Source organism: Lycium barbarum, chromosome 8 (genome assembly GCF_019175385.1).
Source record: "Lycium barbarum isolate Lr01 chromosome 8, ASM1917538v2, whole genome shotgun sequence".
NCBI classification, from domain to species: domain Eukaryota; kingdom Viridiplantae; phylum Streptophyta; class Magnoliopsida; order Solanales; family Solanaceae; genus Lycium; species Lycium barbarum.
Genome location: NC_083344.1, coordinates 126,010,848 through 126,024,161, shown reverse-complemented (window position 1 = coordinate 126,024,161; position 13,314 = coordinate 126,010,848). Strand labels below are relative to the sequence as shown.

The 13,314-nt window shown below is 36.7% G+C and overlaps 1 protein-coding gene and 1 long non-coding RNA gene across 3 annotated transcripts; both read right to left on the bottom strand.

The window, feature by feature from the left end:
• Positions 1 to 1,093: 1,093 nt before the first annotated feature.
• Positions 1,094 to 3,934, bottom strand: LOC132605437 (uncharacterized). Of its 2 annotated transcripts, XR_009569188.1 has the most exons (4): positions 3,401 to 3,934; positions 2,613 to 2,684; positions 1,651 to 1,760; positions 1,094 to 1,509 (listed from the first exon to the last, which is right to left on the bottom strand). It is a non-coding gene; the product is annotated as an uncharacterized LOC132605437 (long non-coding RNA). The 2 variants fall into 2 exon arrangements; XR_009569187.1 differs by having other exon boundaries at positions 1,651 to 2,684.
• A 4,487-nt stretch (positions 3,935 to 8,421) lies between these two features.
• Positions 8,422 to 9,366, bottom strand: LOC132608307 (uncharacterized mitochondrial protein AtMg00810-like). The gene has a single exon (XM_060322348.1). The coding sequence runs from the start codon at positions 9,364 to 9,366 to the stop codon at positions 8,422 to 8,424; it is 945 nt and encodes a 314-aa protein (XP_060178331.1).
• Between the last annotated feature and the right edge of the window lie 3,948 nt (positions 9,367 to 13,314).

Sequence of the window (13,314 nt, the reverse complement as noted above, 5' to 3'; positions counted from 1 at the left end):
TATAGAAATTGAGAGAATCAAACCACTAAAAAAGTTAAATGTTAAACCCAAATTTTAAAAGTAAGAAAAACGTATATATACGAGCGCAAAAGTATAGTTTATCTAAAGATAATTCCATCGTCTATACTATTAGTCCTCAGCATCTGATATTTTATGACACACTCAATTTTGTATCCTAATCAGTATGTGTTAATAATAGAGCTCGTAGTTTGAATCTTAAAATTAATTACAAATTACCCTTGTTAGAAAGTTACCACAAAAAAAAGTTACTTCAAAATAAAGTAATCAAGAAAACAAATTACTTGCCACAAATTTTGGTGCTTTTTTCCATCTCCCATATGGATTAGGCTTGGGTATTAGGGAAAGGGGTAATCCTATTTCTAGTGGGTAATGGTCATTATTTCATCTATATAAGCATTAAGAGTTATTTCATTGTAACGTACACATACTTTCCATTCTTTCACTCTCAAGATCCATCTCGTCCAAGGTTATTCAATCTGAATTCCTTTCCAAATAGATTGAATTCCTTTCCAAATAAAACTTTCTTAAAATTTCGTTTTTGACAATCAATGGAGAAATAACCACAAACACTAACATTGATGATCCAACCAATCATCCTAAGCACTATTATTTGGCCCGAGGGATATTACTTGGACTGATTGTAGCATTGGGTATTGTCCTAGCTTCTTCACTGTTTGGGGCTGCTGCAACATTCCAAAACCCTAAGTTTCATCTTCTCTCAACCTCATCACCATCTCCCGGCTTTTCTGTAATCAACAATTTTAAGTATGATAATACGGTGTACAATTCTGGTACTTGGAACCTTTCTTTCATGGTCAAGAATCCTAATAATAACTATATTATCTTCTACGATGATCTTGGGGCAAAGATTTCACACAATGACGACATCTATTGGCAAGCAAATGTTTCTGCTAGCTTCTATCAAGAAGAAAAAACTCAAAACGTCATTGATGCAGCTTTTGGCGCTTTGAATGACACTATTTGTCACGACCCAGCCCCGTGGGCCGCGACTGGTGCCCTATTTGGACACCCAAACAGACTTACATGCCAGATCGACATATCAAAGATTTATTCAAACTCATCATACGTTATTTCAAACAGATACTAAGAACAAATGTCATCTTAAGCGGTTGCCCGTACAGAAATATCATATCAAATCCGGTAGGCTGGCGGAATACACATCGCCCAGATATACAAACATATGGGCCGTTTTGGCCATAACAGCAACCGGGACCGCTTAAGGCACAGATCATAAACAGAAACGAACAAACCGGACCCATGACCCACATATATGACTACAGGCCTCTACAAACCATAACAGAAACATATGACGGGACAGGGCCCCGCCGTACCCCATATAGTCAAATATACAGAAATATGTACAACGAAAGATATGTACCAAAATGTAGGCTCCGATTAAAGGGAGCACTCCAAAGTAGCAGAATATGGAATCCTACACTGGCGGGTCACCAGAACGAACGTTTGTACCTGCGGGCATGAAACGCAGCCCCCGAAGAAAGGGGGTCAGTACGGAATATGTACTGAGTATGTAAAGCATGAAGTACAGTAATCCAAATCAGAACTGAAATAGGGAGTATGGAAAGCGGTTACAGAATCAGTATATCAAACCTGTTTCAAAAACATAAATAATGCAAATAAAATCATGCATAAGGCTCAGGAACGTGGTCGCCACTCCGACACTGGTGCCACAACACATCATACTCCAGAAGGTTTCAAATCTCCGTACAATCCCCGAACATATCATATCATCAAACATATCACATCATCAGAACACATCATATGCCATATCACATCATAACACCGTATATAAGCGGAACCGGCCCTATGGCGAGGTCTCGGGAACCGTAACACATCATACTGCCGAATATAACATAGTGCGCACGATCACAAAACCGGCCCGGGAACCGGCGAACGATATCATAGTAGTAGGCACGAGCGGAGTAGTGCGGAAACCATATGCATATAAATAAATAAATTTCAAAACTCGATGAACAAATATATTTACTACACCCGAAGGCTCAGAAATCAGTTTCGGGTCAATCGGAGTTAGTATACGAAAGTTACAAACTTTTGAAGTATAGAACTTTCTAAAAGCATTTCAGAAGCTCTTTTCGGAAATTCAAGTGACATTCATATTAGAGGAACTTTCAACCATTACTATGGAGCCTTTAAGATCATATGTACGTATCAAAATATATGTATCCAAAACTTTAGCCATATCAAATATTTTTCGGACATCATTATGGATCACATATTCATACTAGGAAACTTACGGATAACATTATGGATCAAATCAAATGGGGACTTTAAGACCATATTTTCATATCGAAATATTCATCAAAGGCTTTAGTCTTCTCATTTTTCTTTCGAACAACATTCGGAACAGAACAAATAGAATCTTTGAACATCATAAAATATGTATCCAGCCATATGGAATAGCTTATGGAGGTCAAAGGTGTTAGCCATCCTAGTGGCTCTAAGAATAGGATTTTCTTTAGGAGTATACTTATACATTATTTGTTCATTCCAAAAAGGTCATGCCAAAAGAAAGAAAGGTAGGCTTTACATACCTCAATCGCTCGCTAACAATTCCCGATCACTCGCTAGACAAATTCCGACTCAAGTCTCGGGTTCTCCAAGATCTACAATAATGTTATTAATTACCAAACATTAGCTACAAGTACTTAGAAATCCAAATTCTAACTAGTACTTGTCTACAGAAATTTCGGCAGCATCTCCCCTGTAAATTCAACATCCCCGAGAATTTAACTCGGCCAAATTCATCAACAATCATACCAACAATACCAACAACCATACTAATAACATCAAGAATCAATTCAGAACGCATTCTAACATTAGTAGCCTTCTTTTCTACATAATTCATCAACATTCAATTTAACTACTAATTCAAGGTCATTCTAATACAATTCAAAAGCATGTCACACATTTCTACAAAATATCCAACAATCCCACCAAAATCATATTTCACCCGAAACCTCCAATCTTCGACACAAACATTCACCACACATTTTTATCTTCCAATTTCATCAACAACAACAACAATTTGCACCTTAACAATTCTATTCCCATAATTACATAAATTTATAATAAAATCACATAATTTTCCTACAACAACTTAACAACCAATTTTCATGCCAACATAAACTATTTGCCTTCCATTTACATCACAAGGGTCACAATGTTCATGCCAACATAAATGTTCATCCTTCTCCATCAACCACCCTACGCGGCCACACACACACATACCCACAACACATAATTTTCCCACTTCACATTCATTTCCATATACTACAATATATATATAATTCTTCCAAGACAAAAAGGATAGAATCTTTACCTTTTTCTTCAAATTCTTCACTTGATAAAAAAAGTACTTTCTTGCCTAAAAAATTATACCACATTGAAGAGGGTCTTGAACTTAGTAGGAATTCAAGAAGAAATAATTTTTTGCATCAAAGATTTGAGCTTCAAGAATTTTTTTTTTCTTCTTCTTGCTCTAGCCGAACCCTCCCCTTTTGCTCTCAATCTCTTTCTTTTGTTTCTTGAACTTTCTTGACACTTCTTGAAAAAGAGGACTTGGTGGCCCTTTTTATTATTTGCTACATGAATTAATTAGTTATGGGCTTGGGCCATTTGTTGCCCATGGCCGGCCACTACTATTTTTTTTGGGCCTTTTGTTTCCCTTTTTTTTTTTTTTGATTTTTCTAGCCCAATTAGTTATGGGTCCTATTTTGTAATTCCCGAAACTAATTTCCGAAATTTTCAATTTTTCCCTTGGCCTTCCTCCATATTTCCACATCAACACTTCATGAACAACACATATATGTTGAATAAAAATCAAATATGGCCTTATTTCTTACAAGTCGAAATTATTTCGAATTTTCCGAATGTACAAAATTCCGGGATATAACACTATTATTGATTCGGTTGTTGACTATGTTGTTGATGATCTTCATGATGGCCGTCCCACTAAATTTTCACTAAGTCTAAATGGAAAAGTTCAAATGAGCTACTGTGAGGCACATAATCACTTAAATTGCAGAAAATTACAAATTTCTTGTGAAGGTTTGAGAGTAGAGTTCTTACCTTATGTCCATATCGGAACGTTAGCGGTCACTTCAAATGCTCGTGACGTACTTTTGCGACCATCAACTTGTTGATTATCATGACAGATTTAGAGGCAGTGTTGGGGGATGTGGAAGGCATGGAACTAGCTAGTTCTCGAGCTAGAAATTTAGATATATTTTTTCTTTTATAGGGGACACATTTTCTATTTTGTTATTGAATTTTATAAATATTAGATGTTTTCTTTTGTTGCCAGTGGCGTACGCAGAAGTTTTTGCAAGTAGTGTCGATATTTAAAAAAAAAAAAAAAAGGTACTTTTAATAAGAGGCCTATACGTTTTTTCATACTTTTGTTTATAGAGTATATCCTTAATAACATGAAGTCTTTAATTTCACTTAATAATATTATTGCTATCATTTATATTAGTAAGTATTAATTCAAGTTAATTAGATGTTAACCATGCGTAAGTAATACAATCTGTAGGATATTGTTGTATAAAATTTATTTACTAATATGAAGATATGAGTAGTCTAATGCAAAAATCTAAAATATTTTTACAATTTTTCTTTTTATTGTTTACTTTTTTATATTTCTACGAACTACAATATTGTTTAAGCGAAGCTCAAATCATGAAATTGACACTTAATTAAAAAATAAAATTGGAGCCTCAAATTTTTAGGGGCCTAAAGCGAAGGCTTCACTAGTCTCCACCCTTGAGCCACTTCTGAAGTGAACAAATGAATAAGTCACTATAACGACAACGTAATTTAGAAAAATACAATTAAGGTGTTAAACTACAACTCTCCTCGATGAGCTTCTATTTTTAAAACGTATCCGTAATAAACTCATTACAAATATTACTAAATACTTTTTTTTTTACAAGTCACAAAATAACTACTCGGAAGCTCAATAAAGACAATAACTTATAAATCACTATACTGACATCATGGTTTAGAAAAACACAATTCAAGTATAAAATGATGAGTTTCTATTTTTGAAACGTATCTATAATACACTAATTGAAAATATTACTAAATAATGTTTTTATACAAGTCTTAAAACAACCACTCATAAGCTCATCAAAGACAATAACTTATTTTTGGCAGCAATATGAATTTGATGGATGTTGGTTTACTTGGTTTAGAAACTTTATTTTTGGGTAGGCGTCAAATGATAAAGACCTTACTTCAGTAAATTTTCTAAACAATCCTAATTTAAAAAAAAAAAATCATTAGGGCTGATCAGATTCGAACACTCGACCTCGATAGTAAAACTAAAGGCCTAAACTAGTGCGCGGGCGGAAGCACTTTTATTGAGCAGTGTCATTTTATTTATATATATCTCGTATATGTTTTGGTTCGCCAAATTATTTATGTATATATAAATAAAAAATATTTCCGGCCAAGCGGTGTCGGGTGGCATCATGTGCCTCCGCCTCTGTTAGTTGCAATATATACTTGTCTTCTTCTCTTCGATCCAATTACACTACAATGAAAATTAAATACATATGTTTTCTTTCATTGCAATATACTACTCCCTCCGTCTCAAAATATTGTCGTCCTTGCTAAAAATACTTGTCTCAAAATATTTATCGTTTTATTTAGCCAAGATAAAATTAAGTAACTTTTTCCCATTTTCCCTTGTATTAATTACATCAATGGATTGATTTTGTGAGTTCACATACTAAAATTTAAGAGGTTTCATCATTAATGGAGTAAATATTTATTGAGGAGAGAGAATATTATGAAATATGTTAAGAGGGTAAAATAATCAAAATGCTACCCTTATAAATGTTTTCTTAAGGGGCGTGTAAACGAAAAGTGCAAAATATTTTGAGACGGAGGGAGTAGTACTTTATCTTTTTCTCTTTAATTACTTTACAATGGCCCTTTCCAATGAGATGCAGAATTCTGATCACCTATATATATCGGACGAGTATATCCAAGTATATATAATAATACTGACTATATTGCTTTTTCCTAGCACTATATTAATTGCATCTGAGAAGTAGGGCTGGGCGTTGGTCGGTTCGATTCAGTTTCACAAATTCGGTTCGGTTTTTTGTTTTTCGATTTGTAAAAAATGGGAACCGAAACCGAATTGAGATAACACTACAAGAAAAAATAAATTTTACAACAATTTTTTTTTTGTTGTCATAGATTGATTATTGTTGCAAAAATTACTTTTAGCAACGAATAAAAAAAAATTGTTGCATCGATTTTTCCCGACGGCTGTTATTGCAACAACGTGCAACAACCTTTTTTTTTGTTGCCAAAAGTACTTTTTGTAGCAATAATCAATACTATGACAACAAAATTAAATTCTTTGGCAACAAAAAAGTTCATTTGCCAACAATATAACTAAGTTGTTGCCAAATATTAATTTTTTTGTTGCCATTTTTATACTTTCTTGTAGTGTAACTTCGGTTCAATTCAGTTTTTGCAATTTCGGTTCGGTTTATTCGGTCGGTTTCTACGGTTTAGATATGAAAACTTTCCCACAGCCACAAGTAGGAGTTTGGACAATTTCTAGTTGTTGTTTTGTTTGTTGTTGATATGCTGTTGTTTTGATTGTTGACACAATCCTAGATATGCTGTTGACACATCCTAGATATGTTGTATTTTTATACTAACTAGATGACAATCCATGTAGAACAGTATCTAGTACATATTTATGAGGACTCCTAGCAGTTCTTTCGGAAGCTAGTAGGAGGTGCAGAATGTAGGTTATATCAAATGCTACATCAATAGAAAAACAGATTATATGACATAGTTAAGCATCAAGCCGATACTTCATCATTCCAGAAAATCCTACTAGACAGTGTTGACTGCATAATAATCACTTCATCAGCTAAAATACAAATTAATGCAGTGACAGAACTTTTCCCCACATTTCACTTAAGTCCTCTATTACTAGTATTTCTTGTTTATCAGCCAACATCTTCTTTACAATCCAAGAGATATGACAGAGGGAATGGAGATTTGGGCCTCTTTAGTTTATTATTTATGGGTATATATATATATATGTTTCAAGAAAAAGTGGCTTGTTATAATTCGGTTTTTCAGTTTAACCGAATTAAATTTTGCATAAACCGAAAACCGAACCGAATTGTTGAAATCTTATAACTTTAAACCAAACCAGACCGAATAAATCGAAAAACCGAAATCGAAATTAACTTCGGTTCGGTTTGGTCGGTTTTTTCGGTTTGAACTGAAATATGCCCAGCCCTACTGAGAAGTATGCATGACAACCTAGGGTTTGTTTAGCCCACAAATCAATCAATCAATTAACTGGATTTCAACGCTAAGCTAAACCTTTTGAATAGATAGCTGACTATATTTATTACAGTACTTTTTTTATAATCAAATAAATCAAGTTAGTTTGCGCACATCTTGACTTAAGACTATATAATGTATTTTATATTTGGTAGGTCACCTGTGGGCTCTTTAATCAAAGGTTTATGATATATTCATGTGTGATTCCTATTGAAGTATATACTCTAGAGTGGGTATAGTTCGGATATTTTAAAGCGGACATTCTATTTACTACTTAAATAGAGAAGATTATCAAAAATTCGTGATTTGTTATCAAATTTATTCCAATTCCAAAAGCCCGGATCAAATCTACGTACTTATATACCAATTTGATCCCCCTAACGCCTACCCAACTTCTACTGTTGATGTCTTTTACAAAGACGAACTAAACGGCATAAATTGATGATAGTCAATTATTGAAATTATAAAACAGTTTTCTCACAAATGCTTTCATCATTTCTTTCTTAAGAGATCAATGTCAATCTTTTTCAACAAGTTTTATTCGTTGACGTTTTAATGGAGGGATATCTATTAATAATAGTCAAAAAAGCAAAAACACCAAAAGGCAAATAAAAAAAAAACAGGAAGTGAAAAGTACATCAAACTCAGAAAGTGAAAGTGAAAAGGCAATAAGAGCGTGTATTTCTTTTTTGCTTCTCAATATTAAATCACTTGCCAATAAGCAGAAAATTTGGAAAAAGTTCATAAATATATATATATATATATATATATGTAAGATGGTAATAATCTGCTTGCATTAATCTTTGTCAACATGTGTATATATACAAAGATCCTAGGCTATAATGAAGGTAACTAAATATACACCTAACCATAATGGTAACTAAATATTCTTTTAATATATTTACATGGTGGCCTAGAATATTCTTCTAATATATTTACATCAATAAAGATGGTAACTGAATATTTACATAATATTCTAACACACCCCCGCAGTCGAAGCGGGAGGTTTGTGGATGCTTAGGCTGTCGCGAAAATCTTCAAATAGAACCAAGGAAGACCTTTAGTAAATATGTCCGCGATCTGATAGCGCGATGGGACATGTAGGACACGTACATGACCACGAGCAACTTGTTCACGGACGAAGTGAATATCCATCTCGATATTCTTAGTGCGTTGATGTTGAACAGGATTGCTAGATAGATATATGGCACTAACATTATCACAGTAAACCAACGTAGCCTTTCGTATTGGACAATGAAGTTCTAGAAGCAGATTGCGTAGCCAACAAGACTCAGCAACAACATTGGCTACCCCTCGATATTCGGCCTCCACACTAGATCGAGACATGGTGGCCTGCCACTTGGCGGACCAAGAAATAAGATTATCACCAAGAAAGACACAATAACCAGAAGTCGAACGCCTGGTATCCGGACAACCACCCCAATCTGCATCGGTATACGAAATGAGAGTGGTGGGTTTAGATGGATAAAGATGCAAGCCATGATCAAGGGTGCCCTTAATATAGCGCACAATACGTTTGAGAGCATTCATGTGGACCTCCATCGGGTTACGCATGAATAGACAAATCTGTTGCACAGCATACGAAATGTCTGGTCTCGTGAACGTGAGATATTGCAGTACACCTGCCAGGTTGCGATAAAGTGAAGGATCCTTAAATGGTGAGGTAGAGGTGGCACTTAACTTCGGTTTGGTGTCAACTGGCGTGGCACTTAGCCTACAAGACGACATGCTAGCTCGTTCTATGATCTCTTCGGCGTACTTCTTTTGAGATAAAAATAAACCACCTGCATGACGAGTAACTGCTATTCCCAAGAAATAACTGAGTGGTCCCAAATTCTTCATAGCAAATTCAGAGTTGAGAAGTGTCATGATAGACTTGCGAAGATCATCAGAGGAGGTAGTTAAGATGATATCATCCACATACAAAAGAAGATACGCCATATCAATACCTTTTCGGTAGATGAACAGAGAATGATCAGACTTGCTGTGGGTGAAACTAATACTAGAAACATAGTCAGCAAATCATTTGTACAAGGCCCGGGGAGCTTGCTTGAGGCCATATAAGGACTTCTTTAGTAAGTAGACATAGTCAGGATGTGTAGGGTCTCAGAAACCCACGGGTTGATGCATGTAGACAATTTCCCTGAGTTCACCATGTAAGAATGCATTTTTCACATCAAGTTGGTGAATAGGCCAAGCATTAGAGAGAGCTAGACTGAGAACAGTGCAGATGGTCGCCGGTATCACCACTGGGCTAAAAGTATCACCACGATCCACGCCAACTTGTTGATTTTTGCCATCACCTACAAGTCGAGCTTTATGCCTCTCAAAGGAACTGTCAGAGTGTTCTTTATGTCTAAAAATCCACATAGACCAAATAACATGCACATTAGGTGGGCAAGGCACTAACTCCCACGTCTTATTTTTAATAAAATCCTTATATTCATCTTCCATAGCCATTTTCCAATTCGGGTCACGTAAGGCAGACACGGGGTTATGAGGAAGGGGAGATTTGGACGCATGAGTGATGAAGCTGTATTTTGGGTTAGGCTTGACAATATCATGTTGACTCCTAGTGATCGGTTTTTGGACTGGGAGAGGACAGTGGGGCTGGCTGTAGCAGCTGAGGGTGAGGCAGATGTGGCCGTGGGCAGTGGCAGATTCAGGATTTTCATTCAGGGTGTTCGGAAAAAAGAAGAAGCTAAATATACACTGTAATTTTTTGTCGAGGGTGTTCAAAAGTTAATATATGCACATAAACACAAAAAGTTTACCCTATATATATACTGTAATTTTTTGCCGAGGGTGTTCGGGTGAACACCCTGGCCCCCAAGTAGATTCGCCCCTGGCCGTGGGTGGTAGGCTGCTAGGACCAGTGGGCAGCGGAGTATGGTCGCTGGAAGGTGGGTTGTTTTGCGAGGCTAAATGGTGGATTACATGAGGAGAGGGTCCATCATCCAAAAAATCATAATGGTGACTATCTAAGGGAGTATGTAGCTTAGCAAAAGGAAATTGGGTTTCATCGAACACGACATGACGACTTATGATGATTTTCTTGGATGATAAATCATAATATTTGTAACCACGATGATGGGATAGATATCCTAAGAACACACATAGGGTGGAACGGGCTTGAAGCTTGTTAATGGTATTAGATGGGAATAGGGGGTAACATAGGCAACCGAACACCCGAAGATGAGAATAGGATGGGTCTTTGTGATAGAGTACTTTGAGAAGAGATTGATAGGCTAATCCTTTATGAGGAAGAATGTTGAGGAGGTAGGTGGCCATTTGTAATGCATGATGCCAAAAAGAAGGAGGTAAAAACGCATGAGTGAGTAAAGTACAAACCATGTTGTTTATTGTTCGAATTTTTCTTTCGGTATTTTGTGATGAGGTATGAGGACAGGAGAGGCGAAAAGACAAGCCATTAGATTTACAAAACTCCCAGAATGGACCATTATCAAATTCCCTACCATTATCACATTGAATGTTCTTTATTTCTCGTCCAAATTGAGTGCGAATGAAATTTCGAAAGATTAAGAAAGTGGGTAACGTTTGAGACTTAGTTGATAAGGGAAATGTCCACAAAAAATTAAAGTAATCATCCAAGAACAAAACATAATATTTGAGGCCCGAAGAGCTCAAAACGGGAGATGTCCAAAGATTACTATGGATAATATCAAATGGCATACATGTTTGTGAATGAGATGCAACAAATAGCAATTTAATCTGTTTTCCAAGAGTGCAGGAATGATAAACATGAGACTTAATCGGTCCATTACATTTAATAAATTTATTTTGCCTAAGGTAGTCTAAAACAGGTGCTCCCGGATGACCCAAGCGATCATGCCACATAGATGAAGTTAAAGCTGCAAAAGATGATGGTGGTGTGGTTGATTTCATCTCATTAGACGCATCCCCATCCGGTAATCCTTCACAGAAAAAACAAAAGATTCAAATTCAACAGAAACTGAGTTATCTATGGTGAATTTTCAAACTGAGACTAGGTTCTTGATAAGATTAGGAGCATGAAGAATGTTTTTTAAGGCTAAAGGTGGGTTGGGGGGAGCTATGTTGGTATGACCATTACCATGAATTGGAATTGAAAGACCATTTCCGACAATTATACCACGATTATTGCTCAAATTAAAATAAGACGACAGGTTACTTTGCGCGGATGTCATATGAGAAGTGGTTGCGGTATCTATGTACCAATTTGCATCCGGGGGAGTGAGCCCAAGAGTGTGCATCGTTGCCTCGATATCGGTTGGAGTGGGCTGAACGTCGGTAGAGTAAGCTTGTGGTGGACGTGGCCCAAGTATGCCAGCCTGCCTCTGTTGAGTATTGGTCTGTGGCCGTGGAGTAGTTGGATACGGATAAAGAGGCACAGGCCACAGCATGTAGGGCCACTGCCATTGCTGTGCATTCCCCATCCAAGGTTGCTGCCACTGTTGCTGCTGGTCGTGGTGCTGCTGCCAGCTGCCGTGTCTACCACCGAAACCACCACTGTTTCAGTTGTTGCTGCCCCTATTGCCACCGCCTCTGCCACAGTTCTTTCCACCATTGTTGTTGCGGTTTTGATTCATTTTACCACTGTTATTCTAACGGTTTGGGTGGTTATTTCCAGAAGAGGGATTATCGTCGTAATCCCGAGCAATTATGGCATTAGCGGATCCCGTGGCAAGCTGTTTGGTGAGGCCTGTTTCTTCAAGAATGAGCATGGAACGGGCTTGATAGAAGAGAGGAAGAGGATTGTTTTGACGGATGAGTGTACCCACCCCCTTATAGGCGTCAATGAGTCTGGCTACCATTTGAAGGACGAGGCGGTTGTTGGAGACTGGAGCACCGACGTTCTTGAGTTGATCGGATAGAATCTTGAGTCGTTGGCAATACGCGGAAGCATTAGGAAAATCCTCCATATCAGTGTGAGAAAATTCATGCTCAAGAGTGACGGCTCGAGAATTTTTGTTGTCTTGGAATATGTCACGCAGCCTATTCCAAGCTTCCATGGCCGTGGAGTCGAGTTCACGGATAGTATGCAATAGGTCAGTAGAGATGGTAGCATAAATCCATTGAAGAACCGTGGCATCAAGAGTCGACCATAACTATTTTTCAGCATCGGTTTTGGGCACCTTTTCTTTCCCGGACTCCAATGGAATGATATGGTGGAGGACTCTGTGGGACTTGGCGTGGATTTTGAAGAGTTCCGCCCATGTCCCATATTGGATGTTTTCCATCTCAAAAGTAATGGAGATGTGATTTTTGATGTTGGAGACAGCCAAAGCTGGGTGGAAGAAGGACTTAGTGAAGTCAGATGAGAAGGAATTAGTCATGGTGGCTGATTGTAGGAGAAAGATGATGATGTTGACGTAGAGATGGAGGAAGAGAGAGGAGCAGAATCGTGCCCTAGTCTGATACCATGTAAGATGGTAATAATCTGCTTGCATTAATCTTTGTCAACGTATGTATATATACAAAGATCCTAGGCTATAATGAAGGTAACTAAATATACACCTAACCATAATGGTAACTAAATATTCTTCTAATATATTTACATGGTGGCCTAGAATATTCTTCTAATATACTTACATCAATAAAGATGGTAACTAAATATTTACATAATATTCTAACAATATACACACAGAGACACGCAAATTTCTTCAAAGTAAATAAATTCGTTTGGTTTTGATTTGACTTTTTCTTGTTTATATCAAACTAAATAAATGATTTATTGATTTTTTCTCAATACCGAAACCATAACTCGATGTTTTCATTGGTTAATTCGATTTATTGATTACAATCAATTTTTCAGCTTTACTTGAACACTCCTAATTTTAACATGAATCTTGATCTATAATCACTTAGGTCATTTTAATAAAGAAATTG

Bases quoted from the DNA above. Each gene is read 5' to 3' on its own strand.
- LOC132608307 (XM_060322348.1), bottom strand. From the start codon at position 9,366: ATGGCGTATCTTCTTTTGTATGTGGATGATATCATCTTAACTACCTCC.